This window comes from Mustela putorius, unplaced genomic scaffold, assembly GCF_011764305.1.
Source record: "Mustela putorius furo isolate JIRA1106 unplaced genomic scaffold, ASM1176430v1.1 tig00000788_pilon_pilon_pilon, whole genome shotgun sequence".
Taxonomy (NCBI): domain Eukaryota; kingdom Metazoa; phylum Chordata; class Mammalia; order Carnivora; family Mustelidae; genus Mustela; species Mustela putorius.
The window spans coordinates 2,049,330-2,068,330 of NW_025421481.1; the positions used below are offsets into that span (position 1 = coordinate 2,049,330).

Consider the following 19,001-nt stretch of genomic DNA (forward strand, 5'->3'; position numbering starts at 1 on the left):
CTCTCTATCTGCCTGCCTCTGTCTACTTGTGTTCTCTGTCTGTCAAATAAATAAATAAAATCTTAAAAAAAAAAAAAAAAGATTTATGATAGCCTATATAACTCTTAATTCAATCTGTATCCTATAAGCATTTTTTAAAGAACTTTTAAGTTTTATCTAATTCAATATCTAGGCAGAATACTGGAAACATTTTTCTTCTAAAATTGTCAGATTTCTTAAAATTTCATGTGAAGAGCCGATAAAAGTTGACGATATCTATAAGGTTTCCAAATCAATTTTAGAGAAGTGACAACAACAGTCCTAAGTTCATTTTACAGAGTACCCTTTATCCTTCTCAGAAAATAAGCTTTGTGTATTGGCGACGAGACCTCCAGGTTATTTGAAAGGACTGAGCCTACGAGTCCTTTAAAACCATCAGAACTAGAGTAAAACACAACTGCTGTTACTCCTGTATCATTTACAACAGAGTAGTGCTTCATGCCGGTCACTGGCCTGCTCTCCTCATTTGGGCTTCGTTTGAACCTACTTTTACTCATCCACAAGCTACACCTCAGGGGAGTATAACCAACTCATCTTTTAAAAGTACCTGTTGGAGAAGGATGAAAGGCCCCAGGCCCCTCACACACGGAAAATGTATCTCAGTTTAGGGCCAGAAGCCTCACTCCTTAGCATCCCTTATATATACACCCTCCACCCCCACTACTCCTAAGCTGGAGTTAGTGGTTATTCTTGTAGTTCAGTTCATATACAAAGGAGGCAAGCATTTTTAACGATTAAGTTTAAGAAATCCAGCTGCTCTCCATTTTTCTATTGGGGATGAGGGAAATCATCAAAGTGAAAACCTATATTAGTATTTATAAAGAATAAGATATGTAATTTCAAACCACTTCTATATGCCTGTATTAGTCTTTGAAAAGTCAGCCAAACTTAAAATGAATCAAATTGCGTCCCAAAATATTGGCCCTGGTACTGGTGTACAGAAGTACTTTCATAAAGAAGATAAAGTTCAACCTGGAAAAATGATTTATAAAACAGTTCCTTTATAAATATGTCCTGCCCAATTAATGTGCAAAATGCCCCAAGAGTGGCTCCAATTCCAGTCAGGAATATGGCTCTTCCCACCAACACCCAGATAACACACAAGGAGCCTTGCCTTAGCAGCTGCCAGTCCTCCTGAGCCCCCTCCGATGATGATGAGGTCGTAGTCATAGGCCTCAGGGAGATCCTCGGAGCCATTCATTTTCAGTAGCTTTTGAAGTCTGCCCTCCTGATAAGCCTAAAGAAAAACAACAGTGGGGGAAATAATGGAACTTAAAAACAACAAAGTCTGAAAAGTTCTGTGAGAAAACCTTTCTTTAAAGAAAGGAATTTTTAGGGGCGCCTGAGTGGCTCAGTGGTTTAAGGCCTCTGCCTTCGGCTCAGGTCATGATCCCAGGGTCCTGGGATCGAGCCCCGCATCAGGCTCTCTGCTCAGCGGGGAACCTGCTTCCTCCTCTCTCTCTGCCTGCCTCTCTGTCTACTTGTGATCTTTGTCTGTCAAATAAATAAATAAAATCTTAAAAAAAAAAAAAAAGGAATTTTTAAAGCAAAAGGAATTTTCAAAGGAAGAATACTAATTTATATTACAGCACCCAACTAGAAAATGTGTAACGCTCCTTTCAAGCGGTGAGCAGCAATGTGCTTTCCTTAGGACTTGCCTTAGGACAAGTACCTTTGCACGTGATGGAGAGCTGCCGCAGAGACGTTTCCACAGTACTTCTACGTACATTAGGGCCTGACATTCCAACAAAATCAAACTAGTCCTAATCAAGTCTCAGAATCAGTCCTTTTTTTCCTAGAATTATTACACCAGGATTCAAACTAGGTTCTTAAAAACATGTGTACTGGGGACGCCTAGGTGGCTCAGTTGGGTGGAGGACTGCCTTCAGCTCAGGTCATGATCCCAGAGTCCCGAGATCGAGTCCTGCATCGGGCTCCCAGCTCCATGGGGAGTCTGCTTCTCTCTCTGACCTTCTCCTCGCTCATGCTCTCTCTCACTGTCTCTCTCCCAAATAAATAAAAATCTTTAAAACATGTGTACCGTATGTTTTTAATAAAAGTATCAATTCCAGGAATGCCTGGGTAGCTCAGTCGGTTAAGCATCTGCCTTCAGCTCATGATCCCAGAGTCCTGGAATCCAGTCCAGAGGGCTCCCTCTGCCTGCTACTCTCTGACAAATAAATAAATAAAATCTTAAAAAAAACTATCACTACCAGTCAACAGCATCTTTATTTTCTACTGTGAAAGGTACCACAATGAGTAGGCTGAGGTCTTCAGTTAAGACAGGGTCCTGGCAAATGGCAACTGAAACAGATCAGCCAAATACTTGAGACTTTTCTAAATTGTTTAAGTAAAAATTCAGAAAAATATCATTAGTTGACATTGTACTGCATGAGAAATTAAATATAAAAGTCCCTGATTTTCAAAGACATTTTCTTTTCTTTTCTTTTTTTTTTTTTTAAAGATTTTATTTATTTGACAGACAGAGATCACAAGCAGGCAGAGAGACAGGCAGAGAGAGGGGGAACCAGGCTCCCGGCTGAGGAGAGAGCCCGATGCGGGGCTCGATCCCAGGACCCCAAGATCATGACCTGAGCTGAAGGCAGAGGCTTAACCCACTGAGCCACCCACGCACCCCTCAAAGGCATTTTCAATAAGCAAAGATAAAAAGGAGGATGGAGGAGGCTAAATGAATAAACACGACTCTACAAAGCTTATTTTTTTTTTTAAAGAACACATTTAATTTTTTATTATATATATATTCTTAGTTTTTTTAAGTAATCTCTTCATCCAACATGCAGCTTGAACTCACGAACCTAAGATACTCTGCTGACTGAGCCAGCTGGGCGCCCCTCAGGCTTACCTCTTTTATCTACCTGTGCACGAGGCCTCCTGTAATTTATTTAGGATTTAGTTTCCATGTACTTGCTACATAACAAGCTTTGTAATATAAATATTATAGACTTTTAATTTTTTAAAAACTATTTCATTCCACTAGCTTTTATACACGTTTCATATTAGCTTGGAAGACTGTTCTGGTGATATATTTAATATTACCTTTTATTAAAACAAAAATCTGTGGTAACGTGAGACAATGGTTGGAAACACTGTTAACAGGCACTAAAAGTTTTTGTAAAAATCCAATTTTAATCTCAACAGTCAAAAAGACCCCCCAAACTTACCAGCCCAGACTGCGTATTTTTCTCCTGCCTACCATCAGCTGTAGGGGGTGAAAGGCAGAGCTTAGGGTCAGTAGAGCAGGGTTCTTGGGATGCGGAAGGGGGTGCAGTAGAGGAAGGTGAAGGAGGAGGCACGGCACTGTGGCTGGCCCTTGGCAGAGTGGCAGGTACACACGGTGGCTTGGGGACTGAAGGGAGCACACATGGACACCAGCAACAATGGGGATCAGACGGCCTAACCCTGACCGTCTGTACAAAAGGTCTAACATGAGAGGCTGGTAAACACAGCCAGTATTCGTGAACTTGCATTATGGCAGAAGCTCCTCCTTCAACAAAAGGCACTGTAGGGGGAAAAACAATCTGGTAATAACAATAGCCATTCAGATCAAAGGATCAATATAAGCTTCAGATAACAAGCATTACTCCCTAATTGCTCTCAAAGAGCACAGGCTGACTTGCTGACTTAAAAGAATTAACTAATAAATGCAGCTAGATGTTCTTCGGGAAAAATAACATGACCATTTTTAATCTCAGCCTCAATTTTATCTGCAAGTACAGGACACAGCCAGTGCCAAAACACAGTCATTGGCTGTCTAAAGGGAAACTACCCATTTCATAACCACCCCACTTAATATATCTACTAGAAGAAAGAAAATGCACTGTCATGCTGAAAAGCCACATACTCCCTTTACCAATGTGTAATCTGTTCCATACTGAAATTCTGGATCACACCGGATTCTTACAGTTCATGCTGGAAGTAAAACTCTATCAACCAGTGTACAGATTCTACAAAGAAAGCTGAGTGAGCCTGAACTTTATAGAGTAAAATCAGTAAGGGTGCCTGGGTGGCTCAGTGGGTTAAGCCGCTGCCTTCAGCTCAGGTCGTGATCTCAGGGTCCTGGGATCGAGTCCCGCATGGGGCTCTCTGCTCAGCAGGGAGCTTGCTTCCCTCTCTCTCTCTCTTCCTGCCTCTCCATCTACTTGTGATTTCTCTCTGTCAAATAAATAAATAAAATCTTTAAAAAAAAAAAAAATCAGTAAGATACAGGAAACTAAAGCATTCCACTGACCCCAGAACTAAACATGGTGTTTTAAAATTGTAATCCAACTTAAAACTGAAATTCTGTCAATGAGGTCCAAGTTAAGTGGTTTCCCACGTGAAATATATATGTAAGATGGATTGTAGAAAACAGCTCCCCCAGGTGTGTACAGATGAGTAAGGAGAGGAGGAGAAAAATGTCCCCTCCAATTATGAGTGTTAGAAATAGTGATCACCAACTGTAGTAGCTGACAAAGAACAGGAATTCTTAAACTTTTTAGTCTCAGGATCCCTTCCAAGCCTTAAATTATTTAGGGCCCCCAAAAAGCTTTGGTTAATGTGAGGCTTATTTATAAATTTTTGTATATTAGAAATTAAAACTAAGAAAGAAATTTTAATATTAAAATATTTTAAATCATTACAATATTAAAAACCCTAAGTATTACTGTTAAACAGAACATTAACAATAATCTTTTAATTAGTGGGAAGAGTGGCATTTTATATCTTTGTAATTCTCTTTAATGTCTGTCTTAATAGAACACCGCTCCTGTCTTTTCTGCACTTAGTCTATTACAACATCACCTGTCTGGAAAATTCCATGGTAGACTTGCAAAAGAGTTGTAACAAAACAAAAAAGCATCTTAGTAGTATTATAACAAAACAGGTATAGTAGTATTCTAACAGTAGTATTACAACAAATATTATAATAGTATTATAACAAAAAACGCATCTTTTTTTTTAAGATTTTATTAATCTGACAGAGAGAGAGAGAGAGACAAGCAGGCAGAGTGGCAGGTGGCGGGGGGAGGGGGAGCAGGCTCCCCACTGAGCAGAGAGCCCGATGTGGGGCGCGATCCCAGGACCCTGAGATCATGACCGGAGCCAAAGGCAGAGGCTTAAACCACTAAGCCACCCAGGTGCCCCAACGAAAAAGCATCTTAGTAGTACAGAAATAATTCTGACATCAAGGCCTTCCTCTTAGGGCCTCAGGAGGCCCCAGAAGAATGCAGACCGCACTTCTGAGAACCACTGCTTTAGGACTTAAGTGTAATTACACAACACCTTACACCTGCAGGTGTCTGCCAGCCTTAGACACTGGATATTCTTCCCTTTCTTCCATTTGTCTCTCTCAGGAATGCCTCTCCCCCACCCCACCCCTAGCGAAACACTGCTGCAGACTCACCTTTGGAAAGGCACAACACAGAAATTCTAGTGTACCAGATCTCTTTAAAATTAGAGTAATCTTTATGTTTCCTTTCCCCCAAACATGAATCTTACCCACGTGTACCAGTTTTTACCATTACACATCAGCTCTTGTGTTAACTGAGCTGGCTTAATACATGTGCTCTACCACTCTCTAAGCCAGGTGATGTGGGCTGATCACCTAACCCCTAGGAGTCTTTTTCATTTTGTAAAATGAAGTTAACATACCCTTGTACTTCACCAACCTGCAGGATGTAAGTGAAATAATGACTATCAGCCCAGTGGCTAGTAGGAAAAACCTGTTTAAGTTACTAACTCTCCCCTTCCTAAAGAAGGGAACCTGCAGGGTCAAAAAGATCTGGCAGAGTCCAGCAGATTCCCCCACACCTCCCTGCACCACATCTCCTCTGAAATGCCCTCTTCCCATCAAATCCTGATAGAGTACATAAACCACAATGTTAAATAATTTTTATTCAGTGTACACAAACACATTATCCTTTCCAAAGTAGTCTTTTAGGGCTGGAGGTGGAGGTTCTTTTACCAACATTCTAAGACTCCAACACAGTGCCTGTTTCTTCCATTAGGTCTCCCTCAAGTTCCCAAACAACATTTTCCTTTTGTTCCTCCCCACTCCACCAACACATTATCATATCCTTATACAAGGCAGGCAGAGGAGACTTCACTACAGTCGTAACCGCAACCATGAGGACAGACTTAAGAAGTTGCACTGGTATGTTTAACAATGGAGGAATTATAGGTGGTCTCCAAAAACTGAACCAGGCAAGAAAACAGATTCTGCCCTCAGAGCCTCTGCAGAACCAGCCCTACTGACACCCTGATTTATAGCCCAGATCAACATATTTGAGATTTTTAACTTCTAGAGCTATCAGAGAATACGTTTCTGTTGTTTCAAAGCCACCAAAAGTTTGGTAATTTGTTACAGTAGCAAAAGGAAACCAATACACACACTGAAATATAAATTCCATGAGAGATGGTCAATTTTCTGACCACAACTTTTTTCCCAGTTCCTAGAGCAGTGTCTGTACAGTAAGCCCTCAAGCAATTGCTGAGGAAATTAACAAGTGCCATTCCAAGATTCCAAGATTCTAATCGCTTGGTAATGGAGTTCCCCAAACAAAGGCAAAAGCATGAGGAAGTCAAGAGAAGGGAATCTGCTTTTCCCTCCCCCTCTGCCCTTTCTCCCTGCTTGTTTTCTCTCATTCTCTCTCTCTCTCTCTCTCTCTCTCTCTCAAATAAATAAAAATCTTTAAAAAAATTTTTAAAAAGCTGGGGAGCCTGGGTGGCTCAGATGTTAAGCATCTGCCTTCAGCTCAGGTTATGATCCCAGGGTCCTGGGATCAAGGATCAAGCCCCAAGTTGGGCTCCCTGCTCAGAGAGAAGCCTGCTTCTCCCTCTCCCACTCCCCTTGCTTGTGTGATCCCTCTCTCAGCGTCTCTGTCAAATAAATAAAATCATATATATATATATGTGTATATATATATATACACACATATATATATATATTAAAAGCTACAACTTCAGAGAAGGCCCCCCAAACTACCTTCCCCCTAAACCTCTATATGCTCTATTAATGGTTTTAGTCAAGTCTCCAATACTCTCAATAAAGAGACGGGCACTTAACAGAGGAACCTGGAGAGGAGTTTAAAAAAGGGGTGGAGGGGGGGAGGCAGGATACTGTTGCTACTAACAGATAATTTTCCTCTAATAGCAAAGCTCTGGAAAACCCAGGGAACTTGGTTGGGAAAGACAGGCTCAAGTGAGGATCAGCAAGACCAAATGATACTCGCTTGACTGCTAAATAAATCAAAGGGTGGTAGACACCAGGAGGGTTAGCATTCCTTCACATGAAAAAAGGGAAGGAATGGCTCCTTCAGAAAACAACTGAACAACTTTATGAGAAATATCTCTAATTATCTAAATATCAACTAATTACTAAGAAACTTGCACACACATACATTAAGATTGCTCCTGTCAATCTTGACGTCGTTTATTTAGTCTTTGGACTTCCCTTCGCTCTATCACGCTGACTTAGTAGAAAAGTTTGTTACTTCTATGCAAAACAGATACTTATCCATTTCCCAAATCATGCCCAATAGCAAAATCCACTACTATCAAAGATTAAGTTCCTATAGGGATCAAGAAAAGTAGCCTTCAGGCACCTGACTGGCTGCATAGTCAGTATGCGACTCTAGATCTCTGAGTCCTGAGTACGAGCCCCACATAGGACATGGAGCCTATTGAAAAAAGAAAAAAAGAAGAAAAGCTTATTTAGGAATGCTCCATACCTTTGAACTTGTTTTCTTAAAGACCCAAAATTTTGGCATAACCTTAAAACAACTGCAATCAACAAAAAGAAAAAAAAAAAGAGCTTATATGGTTAAGTAAAGAACATTTAGGTTAAGTTAATTATATATTTCAGTATAGAGAGAGATCATTTCCAGGCATTTAAAGCCCTAACAAGAAACACAAATTGAACTGGGAATATTCAAGGGTGTTACACAATGAAACACCACTGATTCTGAAGGTCACCAGCAGAGATTACAAAGTGTCTGGAAACCAGAGGCTAGGGAAGAAATTACCCATGTAAATACTATAACTGGTTTTGTGTTTGAAATAATCTGACAAAAATATCTTCAACTTCTGAGGAAACTAATATATAAAGTAACCCAACTGTCACCCAGTTTAGCATTCAAATGGAAGTTTATTTTTTTTTAAGATTTTATTATTTATTTGACAGAAAGAGAGATCACAAGTAGGCAGAGCAGGAGGCAAAGAGAGAGAGAGGGGGAAGCAGGCTCCCCACTGAGCAGTGGGGCTCAATTCCAGGACTCTGGGATCATGACCTGAGCCAAAGGCAGAGGCTCAACCCACTTAGCCACCCCGGTGCCCTTCAAATGGAATAGTTTAAAATCAAAAAGAAACAACTCATGAATCTCTGGTGCCATAATTTCTCACAATTCCATGTATTTGACCTCCGTATTCCCCTGCCTAGAATACCTTTCTTCTATCTTTGACCAATCCCTACTCACCTTTCAGCATGCACTTAATTGACGCCTCACCTAACGAAAGTAGAATGTCTCTACAGTAGATAAGACAAATCACAGGAGAAATTATTTAGCTTATGGATGTCACACATTAATCTTAACTGAGTCCTCCTTGAAATGAAGCATAACATCGAGATTTTTTTACAGTAAATTATCACTGTTTATTCACTGCCCTACGGATAGTCTTTTTGCCTACTTTTCCCCCCCACTCTTCCCCCAACCTTGTCAGGTGCCCCATCAAGTTCCCTCTAACAGAGGAAGCAATGCAGTATCAAATAGCATCATAAAATTGATTTTTTGGTAAACTATCAAATGCCTCTTATGAATTCCAGAACTAATTTTTACTGATAAAGTCTTAAAGGGCATTTTAAAAAAATCTTCCCACAAACATGCCAGTGAATAATTTTTTAATAACAGAAGATCATGACAACCTTATAAACTACCAAAAAAAAAAAAAAAAAAAAAAAAAAAACACTGCACAGTAAAACAATTTCTGGCATTTTTGAAAATACTTTCTCACTTTACATGAAATAGTTATGTGCTTCTGCTTGATTTTACTCTCCATTTTAAGATACTTTAGAAAAGCCACAAAATGTGTCCTACATGAAGAACAAAAATCCCTAGTAGGAGTTTGTGATCATAGCCTCTGAAATTTCAAAAGTTGCCACAATATTTTTCCAGTCCTGTAAACTCAAAGATATAACTCCTTGTTTCCTGCCATGAGAACAGGGATCATTTCCCTCACCCACTTGGTTAATATTAATTGGCTCTAATATTGGCAGCCTGTCTTGGTCAAGCCTTAGTCTCGCAAAACCATCCCTTATAATGAAAGAAACATAAAATATATTCTCCACAGTACGAGAAAAAGAGTTTGGATCAATCACAAACTCAAAATAGGACACAGGAGTATCAGGATACTTCTGAAAGTAAGTTTGCAACAATCCCAAGATTCTTTCTACTTCTTTTTCTGTTGTTTCTTGATTATTACTCAGGTCCAACTTCCTCAGCTTTGTAGGCATATCCCCATTTTCTTCCATTTTGAGAGCTTTTTTGAGGTGTTCAAGTCGGGGCCTTGGTGCAGGTTTGGACTTGAATGAACCAAAAATAAAGTGGAATGTCTCAGCTTGCAAAATCCAGGACGACGCCTCCTTATGTACTGTGTCCCAGAAGGAAAGAACTATATTATCATCAAAGCCACTCAATTCCTCATGTTCCTCTTCCATCCAGTTTAGACCCACAAATATAAACAGAAAGTCACAAAACGCTACTTGGTTAAAAAAGCTCATATCGCAATTTAGTTGCTTTGCTTTTTCTTTACCCAAGTCAGAAGCCAGAACAAGAAACTGGGCATCGAGAGCAGCTTCTCTTGTTCGGCTCACTCCATCAAACAGGACATCGGCTTCTTCCAGCGCCAAGGTTAACGAGTCGCTCACGGTGTTCACTAGGTCATCACGGTTCTGCTGGACGTTATAGATGAGCTGCCGGTACTTCTTGCGGATTTTCCGGCATTTCTCCTCGTCCCCCGCGAGCCCTAGGAGGCTGGGGTCTATGCTGGCCTCCCCATAGCTGAGGTCGTCAGAGCAGCCACCAGCCCCCAGCGCCACTCCCACCTTCATCGGCTCCTCCCCATCATCCGCCTGCTTCACAGAGTACGCACTAGCGGCGATGGTCCCCACTGGCTCCTCTCCTTTCTCTACACCTCCCCCGAGGGAACCTTTCTCATCAGACATTTCCGCGACCGGCGCTCTCAGGGGACACTCTGCTAACGGCCTTCACAACGTTTTTCCTACAACAGCGGAAACTGAAGGGGATCTATCGGAGCGGAGGATGTCGGCCCATGCGCACTGGCGACGGCCCGGAGGCCCCGCCCCAGCTCGCTCCGCCTCCCGGCGGCCCCGCCCCGTGGAGCCCAGACCCCGTGCGTTGGCAACCAGCTCGCTGTGGCGCACAGAACACGCGCAATAATGGGCCCCCTCTCCACGCTGGAATAATACCTGCTCAAGGGTTAGCCATTAGTTTAGCAATTACTGACAGTGTTCTCTAGCTTTCAAAGAAATGCAAAAACTCTATGGGGGGAGGCGGGAGGCTACATGTTCTGCACTTTAAACCATTTGCTGTCACATAATGCAGTTAGGTCAATTATGTTTTTCGTTCTTACTATGATTTAAAGGTAGGGTCTCTGGGGTTCTGTCTTTTTGAAAACTAAGTCTGGCTATCCTGTAAACTGCCTATTAAGCCAAAAATCAGGAGTTGCAGAACGTCCACCACAAATGGGCCGAATTCTCAGCGCTCAGTTCCAAGGTGCTGTCTGGAATACATTCTTCATTACGCAAAAGCACATTAGTAAATAAATACCTTCCGGGCCCTCAAAAGCCAGACCCCTTCCAGTCAAGAGAGGAGGCAGACACCCGGCAAGTGAGCGTCTGAGCCAGCCCAAGGCAAAGGTGGGGGACCGTCCGGCATTACCCAAGTGACCTAGGTTCTCCACCACCCAAGAGTGGAAGGATAAAGTGGGTTCAGCCTCTGCAAAAGAGCAGTTTATCTGGAAACCTGGCAAAGGGTAAAGGCCACAATCTCCCAATGGAGATAAATCTGAACCCTGAAAGGTGATTAAAGCTACAAAGATTTTAAAAGCAATCTGATATAAAGATATGAAAGCAAATGCTGTGAATCAAGTGACTACATTGGAAAATTCACCCACTAGTTCACTGGAAATTCAGTACAGTTGGAACAAAGGGCTTACCTCATCAGTCTCATAAGCAGCAAAGTATATGTAACAATAAGGAATACATTTTGTTTTTAAAGAAAACAAAAAAAATGCACTCTCAACCCACAAGCTTTTCACTTCAACAGGTGCCCCTTTAATAGGGCAGAGGACACCACAGCCAGAACACCACACTGTACCTGTCAACCTGGGTTTCAAGGCACCAGGAAGTAAATTAGCTCTATATTGCTTCTTATGAATCTAAACTAGTTCATTTTTCCTTGTCTGTAGCAGAAAGTTTCTTACAAATGCATGAACAGCACAACCTAGTATTCAATTTCTCTAAACTTTTTATATTATTCTTCATCTACCACAATTTTTCTTTTCTTTTCTTTTTTGTTTTTTAAATTATTTATTTATTTGAGGGGCACCTGGGTGGCTCACTGGGTTAAAGCCCCTGCCTTCTGCTCAGGTCATGATCCCAGGGTCCTGGGATCGAGCCCCATATCCGGCTCCCTGCTCAGCGGGAAGCCTGCTTCCTCCTCTCTCTCTGCCTGTCTTTCTGCCTACTTGTGATCTCTATCTTTCAAATAAATAAATAAAATCTTAAAAAAAAGAAAAAGATTATTTATTTGAGAGAGAGAGAGAGAGGAGCAGAGGGAGAGGGACAACCAGACTCCACACTGAGCCCCATGCAGGGCTCCATCTCACAAGCCTGAGATCACAACCTGAGCCCAAATCAAGAGCTGGAAGCTCATATGACTGAGCCAACCCAGGGGCCCCCATCATAATTTTAAATAGAGGTAAAATTCAGAAGAAAAAAACATTTATTTTCCAAGAACACCAGGCATTATGGCTATTCATGCATATATATTATCCTGCTCTATCAGACTGAACATCTCTGAATCAAGAATCTGGCCTTAAATCTTCAAAGCAAAGCTGTTTTCACAAGGATACATTTGAGTATGCACACTGCAATATATAAATGAATATACATGAGAAACTTTGTTCCAGCACCTACTGCAAGCTATTTGGCACAAGACTGATTTCACAGATTAGTGGGAAAAAAGTAGATCCAACACACTGAAAATAAAAGCTTAATGCTTTTCAGAAAGTCAACCTTAACTCTTCTCTGAAATAAAGAAGCAGCAAGAGAAAAGAAAAACAAAAGTGCGCCCCCCAGGATCACCACAGGACCATCCATATTTTCCTCCCCAAGTTTGACCATTTACAAACCATTTAAGTATGTTTTAAATCTTAGATGAAAACACCCAGCTAATTCCGAGTTCCAAAAACAAAAACATTTCCTTTTATAGTTCACCATATTCTTGAGGAGCTTCTGATATCCTTTTCAAATTCAGTAAAAGCAATTTATAAAAGAATTCCCAAAAATAAACCAACCTTCCCACCCTAAGGTACCTATTTTCTCCTGTCTCAGAGGAGGGAAAACAGGCAGATACCAATTTGCTCTATACAGAGCCTTTCATCCAAGAATTTCAAAATGGTTTAGAAAAATAAATGAATTCTCCCAACCTACTTATAAAGTAATAATACCATTTACAGGGATTTCTCAGGAGATAACAACCCACACAACTTGCTCGGAGCAACAGAACACATCAAGGCAGGCATCATATTATTAAGTAGTATTTCCAGTGCCAAATTCATTCATTCTATACTAGCTAGATCCCTGTCCCTAAGAACCTTGGTAACATGTAACTTAGCTCACCCTCAAAAAGTCATACTTGCATAATATTCTGCCTTTTTAATTCTGCATTTAGAGCACAAGGTTTTAATGTTGCTATAAACTAAAAATCTCAAGTCTAGTGATTTTCCTAAATCATTTAAAAAAATGGGATTTCTACACTCATGAATCCTGAAATCACTAAATAGCAATTTTCTACCCTGAAGTCCAATTACTCATAATAATTATGTAAATGTACCTTAAAAAGAAGGAACAGCAATAAATAATTTCAGTTATGCTGGTAAACTTCTCTTTGGATTGTTAACAGAGAGCAAAAGTGCACTCGCTCTTCAAAGACCTCACTAAAGTCTACCATCCCCATTCAGTAAGGCTAGTTCAGGCAACCACGACACACAGCTTGGCCTCCAAGTTAACTCAGCTCTTCTCCTCCCCTTTTCCTGTTTCAGGAGTTGCTGTCAAGAGCTCAACATGGCCCTACATTTCCTTTCTTCTTTTCTTCAGTTTTTTATATTTTCCGTTCCCTTTGCTCCAAGTTCAGACTCATTCATTCCCAGCTCCTAGGCTATCTCCCACAACCCCCAGTGTGCAACACGAACATGAGATGGATGTCACAGGTTAAAAGCCTCTCTGCAGCCAAACAAAAAAAAGAACTTACCTAGGGTCCCTGGGTTTTTTAAAGATTTTATTTATTTATTTGACAGAGATCACAAGTAGGCAGTGAGGCAGGCAGAGAGAAGGGGAAGCAGGCTCCCTACTGAGCAGAGAGCCTGAAGTGGGGCTCAATCCCAGGACCCTGAGATCATGACCTGAGCAGAAGGCAGAGGCTTTAACTCACTGAGCCACCCAGGCGCCTCTGGGTCCGTGGAGTTTTAACCATAGGATTAATCTGTAACAAACGGGCACAGAAGAAACCTCTGGGCCAAAACTGGGGCCAATCAGGTTTGGGTCCAACACTCAAGCAGATATGCTTATCCTGCTATGAGCTTCCTCCCTGAACTTTTCTGTTCCTTCTTTCACAGCAGTTTTCTCTCCCCTCATCCTGCCAGGGTATCTATTTAATACTTAGCTGAAAAGAGTCTCACTGATAAAAGTGCTAGTCTGAGTTGTCAGATTAGCAGGATGTTAGGTATGTTTTCTCTTTCATCTGAATTCCCTTTAAGGTTATGCTTGAGTGTATATGGTTTTGCTTTGATTGGTGTTTTAATATTTAAGGTAAACTTTGCCAGGATCAAGGCAGATACACATTTTTTTAAATAACCATGGACAGGGGAAGGAGGCAAACCTGGGTTCTAATCTTGACCTATTACTAGTTTTTAGGTTCTCTTAGGTGGGTTGCTTAACTGCTCAACCTCCAGTTTCCTCATCGGTAATGTGGGAATACTACTACTTACCCACCATAAAGCTACTGTAAGTATTGAAGGAGAATTGCGTGACAGATCAGATAATATTTTCAATTACTGAATACTTAGTAAATCTAAACCATCCCAAAGATAGCAAATATTTATTAATAAACATTAGAAACCAAACAGAAAAAAGTATACAAACCAGTAACCTCACTCTTAGGACAGAAAAATATTTTACTCCATATTCCATATCCATCTATCTGTAAGGAGGAATACAGGAATATACCCAACTACAACTAATACCGGTGGGAAAAAATTTGCCATATAATGCAATTTAAACATCTACTAAGGTTTCAGCTAATGGAAGTGTATATAGTATTTTGAAGAGGTAAAACTCTGTGCTACGTAATCTGAAGCAGGGTCTATTAAGAGTCTGAGGTTATTCTCATTGAGTGATTTCCTTCGATTTCAGCAGATTGTTTAAAAACAACAGCAACACAGTATCCAAAAGAGGCTTCAAATAACCGTTCTATCCAAATAACATGGCTTTACTGCTAGTGAAGTAAAAGATGACTGTCAAGTCCCACAAAATAATGCGGACTTGAGCATTTAAATCCTTTAGAGTACATAAAGCCGCCACGCTTGCTTTGTGGCCAAACACTTCACAGACAGCAGAAAACCCAGTGCTGGCTGACTTACCAAGTCTCAAGAACTAACATAAACAAGGGTGTGGGTTGAGAATAGAACCTTTCAATTACAAGAGCAATTACCAACTCTTTTAGGACACACCTCAGAAATCAGCAATGACCAGGAGCATCATTTTGATAGACTATGGGGAAGGCAGCACTGGCTATGTGGTTTTTAAGGCAGTAGCCTTGCAGGAATTCACTCTGGAGGCCTAGGCTCAGATCAAAACTAGTGATGTATTAGTTTCCACTTATTTTCTTCAGAGTCTGAGTTTCCTCCTTTGTCACATCAGTCTACTGAATGTCTTTTCTGCCACACAAGAGTGGTTGTCACTCTTTATAAAAAATCATATACAAACATTTGTTGACAAATAGACCTTAAATATATACACTGGCCCTGCAGATTTGTGCTACAAAGAGCAAAGATAGTGCCTAGCCCAAAGCTGAGAACACAGGTACTCAATAAATAGTAGCTAAATAAATGTAATGTTACTTCCTTCTCAACTGACCTGGACACACTTGCATTCGACAACGAAGGCAGACAAAGCTGCTGTCATACAGCTCCTTGAAATTCTGAACTGTTTAAATGCTGCCTAGAATCTCTCCAGAATATCTTAGGGGCTGGCCTCAGAGACATTCACAAAATCAGACATCCTGTAGCTAAATACCTCACTTGGAGTTGAGTTTCCTCTGGCCCTACCATCATCCATTCATTCAATAAATACTTAATGCAAACTAGGTGTTAAAACACACACACAAGATACAAAAATAAATCATTTTTGTCCTAAAGGAACACACAATTTAGTAGGCACAGAGGAATGCAGTTCCTCTCAGCAAGCATGTAACTAATGAATGCTATTTGCCAGAGCTATGTTAGAAATACCAAGATCTGCATGGGCTCAGGCCTGAATCATGAATACACAATCACATGGGGGAGATCAGGCATGTATCCCAATAGCTGTAACACAAAGTCAAGTGCTGGCAAGTATGAGTACAACACCATGAACTTCACAGACAGTCCTGGATTCCATTCCTGGTGCTGCCATTTAACTAGCTGTGTAATCTAGGCATGTTCCTTACATTCCCAAGGCCTCAATTTTCTCACCTGTAAAACTAGATAACACCCCTTTCTGCACAGGGCTACTGTGAAAATTTAATCACCTAGGTGTTACAGCATTTAGTCTAATGTACAGTAGACATTCAATAAATGGTAGTTACTGTCATTAATAGGCATGCTCATTTAAGTATTTGCTGAACTCTAAAAGAGACATGGGATCTCAGATACAAAGAATAAAGCTAACTCTTCACTTCTGATACGTAATCCAAAAAATTGTAATTGGCAGGATTCCCCCTTTTCCAGAGATAAGAATTTGTGGTTAAGAATGGACACATCGGGTCTTGTACTGTGACACAGGTAGGCCATTGGAAAAGTCAGTTTGAGCAAGAAGATAAATCAGAAACTGGAATAAAGAATTGAACAAAGGAAGGAAATTTCAGGAACTCTAGCTGCGAGGGTGGTTCCACTTCCAGTAGGTAAGGGAGCAGAGGAAGAAATAACCAGAAAAGCAGGTGGGCACCAAGCCCTGGAGAAAACAGAATACTTAGCTCAAGGGTGTGCCCTACACCCTGCATGCAGATCTGGGGGCAGGGAAGGAGCAACCAGAAGATGCCTCAAAGATCCAGTCCACATGGGCTGGAAGGGGCGGGAGATCAAAAGTGGGAGGCTTGTTAGACTGCTGAAGCAGTTTAGGCAAGAGGAACTGAGGACCTGGAAGAGCCTGGCAAAAGTTAATAAAGACCGCGGGCATGTGCGGAAAACAGTCAAGCCCTGGCAAGTGAATAGACAGGAGAGCCCAGGGGCAATCTGAAGCCAGGACAGAATAGGGAAAGAACAGATGAAGAGCAAAAAGGAGGTTTGTGTTGTCCCTGAGTTCAAGTGGGAGGACAAGGCATGGGGTCTCAACACGGATTCACAACTACTAAAAATTTTGCTAGATAAACCAGCCCCAAAGAAATTTACTTGTCCTTACTTTACCCTTACCTTCTTATGTCAGCGAACCTGTCCACATCCCCCGTCTTCAAAGCAGCCCTCCCATCCTCCTCAGGCCACCTTCTCTGCCAGAGCAAGAACACCCCTAATCTCCCCTGAAGGATTATGTGGGGAGGAAGAATCAAAAGACACAAAGTTCTCTGCCAATTTTGGTAGAGAATTAAGAAAGAAAGGGGATGGCTGAAGAGTTATTAAATTACCACCAATTTCCCAGTGTTTATTCGGTGAAGTGTCCGGTTTCTGGTAACTGTAGAAGTCAGGCTTGAAAGGAGGAGACCTGCCTTTGTTTAAATGTCTACCCACACGGCCACAACAACCGATTGTGGGGCTGGAGCCTCAACAGCAACAGGATCACACCCGAGCTCCACCCACAACTGTCCAGAATTCACCTGGATGCGTCAGGCACTGCTTTCTGCCTGGCATCTGTCCTACTATTAACCTGAAGAAATTAAGTACCCTGTTGCTGGTTTTAGTCTTATCTCCCAAGACTATTATCTCAAACTACTAGTCTTAATTATGTCCTGCACTCAGTAATGTCAATACATACTTTTCCACTCTCTTCCCTTTTCCTCTCAATTTTCCCAATTCTAATTATTTAGCAACCAATCTTGACCAAACTACCTTATACGTGAAAGTAATCTCAAATGTGATATTTATCCTAAGAATTACTTGAGGGAACTTGCTTAAAATAAATTAAAAGGCAGATCCTAGCCCTTAAGGTTTACTTAAGACCTCAGGTAAAGCCCAGGCATGTACATTTAACAAGCACTCCAGGGGATTCTGCGCAGGTGGCCCATACACTAGTTTTCTTAAAAGACGCTTCCTTAAAGCAAGGTAGGTTTTGCTGCTGCTCCTACTACTGCTGCGGCTACTACTGTGTTTACTGAAGGGAAAGGGAGACAAAGGAACAAACGAGAGGAGAAAGGAAAAGCATGCATTTTAAGGAGGCCCCTCTCCCTTTTTTATCTTGCATTTAAGTATAAAATCTGAACCTTTTCTTTTGGTGAAGACTTTAGGATTCTAACACTAATCCTATAAACACTTAATTCTCCACTAAATAAATGCCTTTCTCCACTCAAATCCAACATGCCCTAGAGATTTTTCAAAACCCACCATTTAGCCCCAAATTTGGGCAACAGTTGGCTGGAAATCCACAAATATTTAAAAATCCGTCCTTACTGGGCGCCTGGGTTGCTCAGTGGGTTAAGCCGCTGCCTTCAGCTCAGGTCATGATCCCAGGGTCCTGGGATGGAGTCCCAAATTGGGCTCTCTGCTCAGCAGGGAGCCTGCTTCCCTCTCTCTCTCTGCCTGCCTCTCCATCTACTTGTGATTTCTGTCAAATAAATAAATAAATAAATAAAATCTTTAAAAAAAAAAAAATCCATCCTTACCTCCTTGTGTCTTTTTCCATGCCTTACTACTCATTAGAAAACAACAACAAGAAAATGATACAAAGTAGAATGGTAAGCTTACTTAAAAGAGATGTGCGAAATTATTTTTTAAATTTTAATTATGACTTGGTGGTATATTTTCAATCCTGGCACTGCACCCCACTAAATGTCTGAAATTAACCATCATATGGATTGAAAACATCAGACCATACCAATAAAGTGGATTCAAAACTTCTAAAAACTGATTCTTCTTACTCCCACTGATGCTAAAACCAGAACCATTTGTAGAATTTATATAAAGGTCAAGTGCACACATAACTTTTTTTTTTTAAATAAAGATTTTATTTATTTATTTATTTGAGAGAGAGACAGTGAGAGAGAGCATGAGCGAGGAGAAGGTCAGAGAGCGAAGCAGACTCCCCATGGAGCTGGGAGCCTGATGCGGGACTCGATCCCGGGACTCCGGGATCATGACCTGAGCCGAAGGCAGTCGTCCAACCAACTGAGCCACCCGGGCGTCCCCACACATAACTTTTTAAGTGCAAATTTATGACATAGGTAGAAAAAACAGAACAATCAGACTGAAAGTAGTATTAATAG

At 41.1% G+C, this 19,001-nt stretch overlaps 2 protein-coding genes across 6 annotated transcripts in view; both read right to left on the reverse strand.

Annotated features, from left to right (window-relative positions):
- Positions 1-19,001, reverse strand: part of TXNRD1 (thioredoxin reductase 1) — a 123,173-nt gene that overhangs the window by 43,617 nt on the left and 60,555 nt on the right. For all 5 annotated transcript variants that reach the window (XM_045084758.1, XM_045084759.1, XM_045084760.1 and 2 more), the window contains one exon: positions 1,154-1,276. In XM_045084758.1, the coding sequence (XP_044940693.1) occupies positions 1,154-1,276 (123 nt within the window). The remainder of the gene's footprint in view (positions 1-1,153; positions 1,277-19,001) is intronic.
- Positions 8,337-11,635, reverse strand: EID3 (EP300 interacting inhibitor of differentiation 3). Its single transcript, XM_004743037.3, has one exon. The coding sequence runs from the start codon at positions 10,253-10,255 to the stop codon at positions 9,146-9,148; it is 1,110 nt and encodes a 369-aa protein (XP_004743094.1). The 5' UTR covers positions 10,256-11,635; the 3' UTR covers positions 8,337-9,145.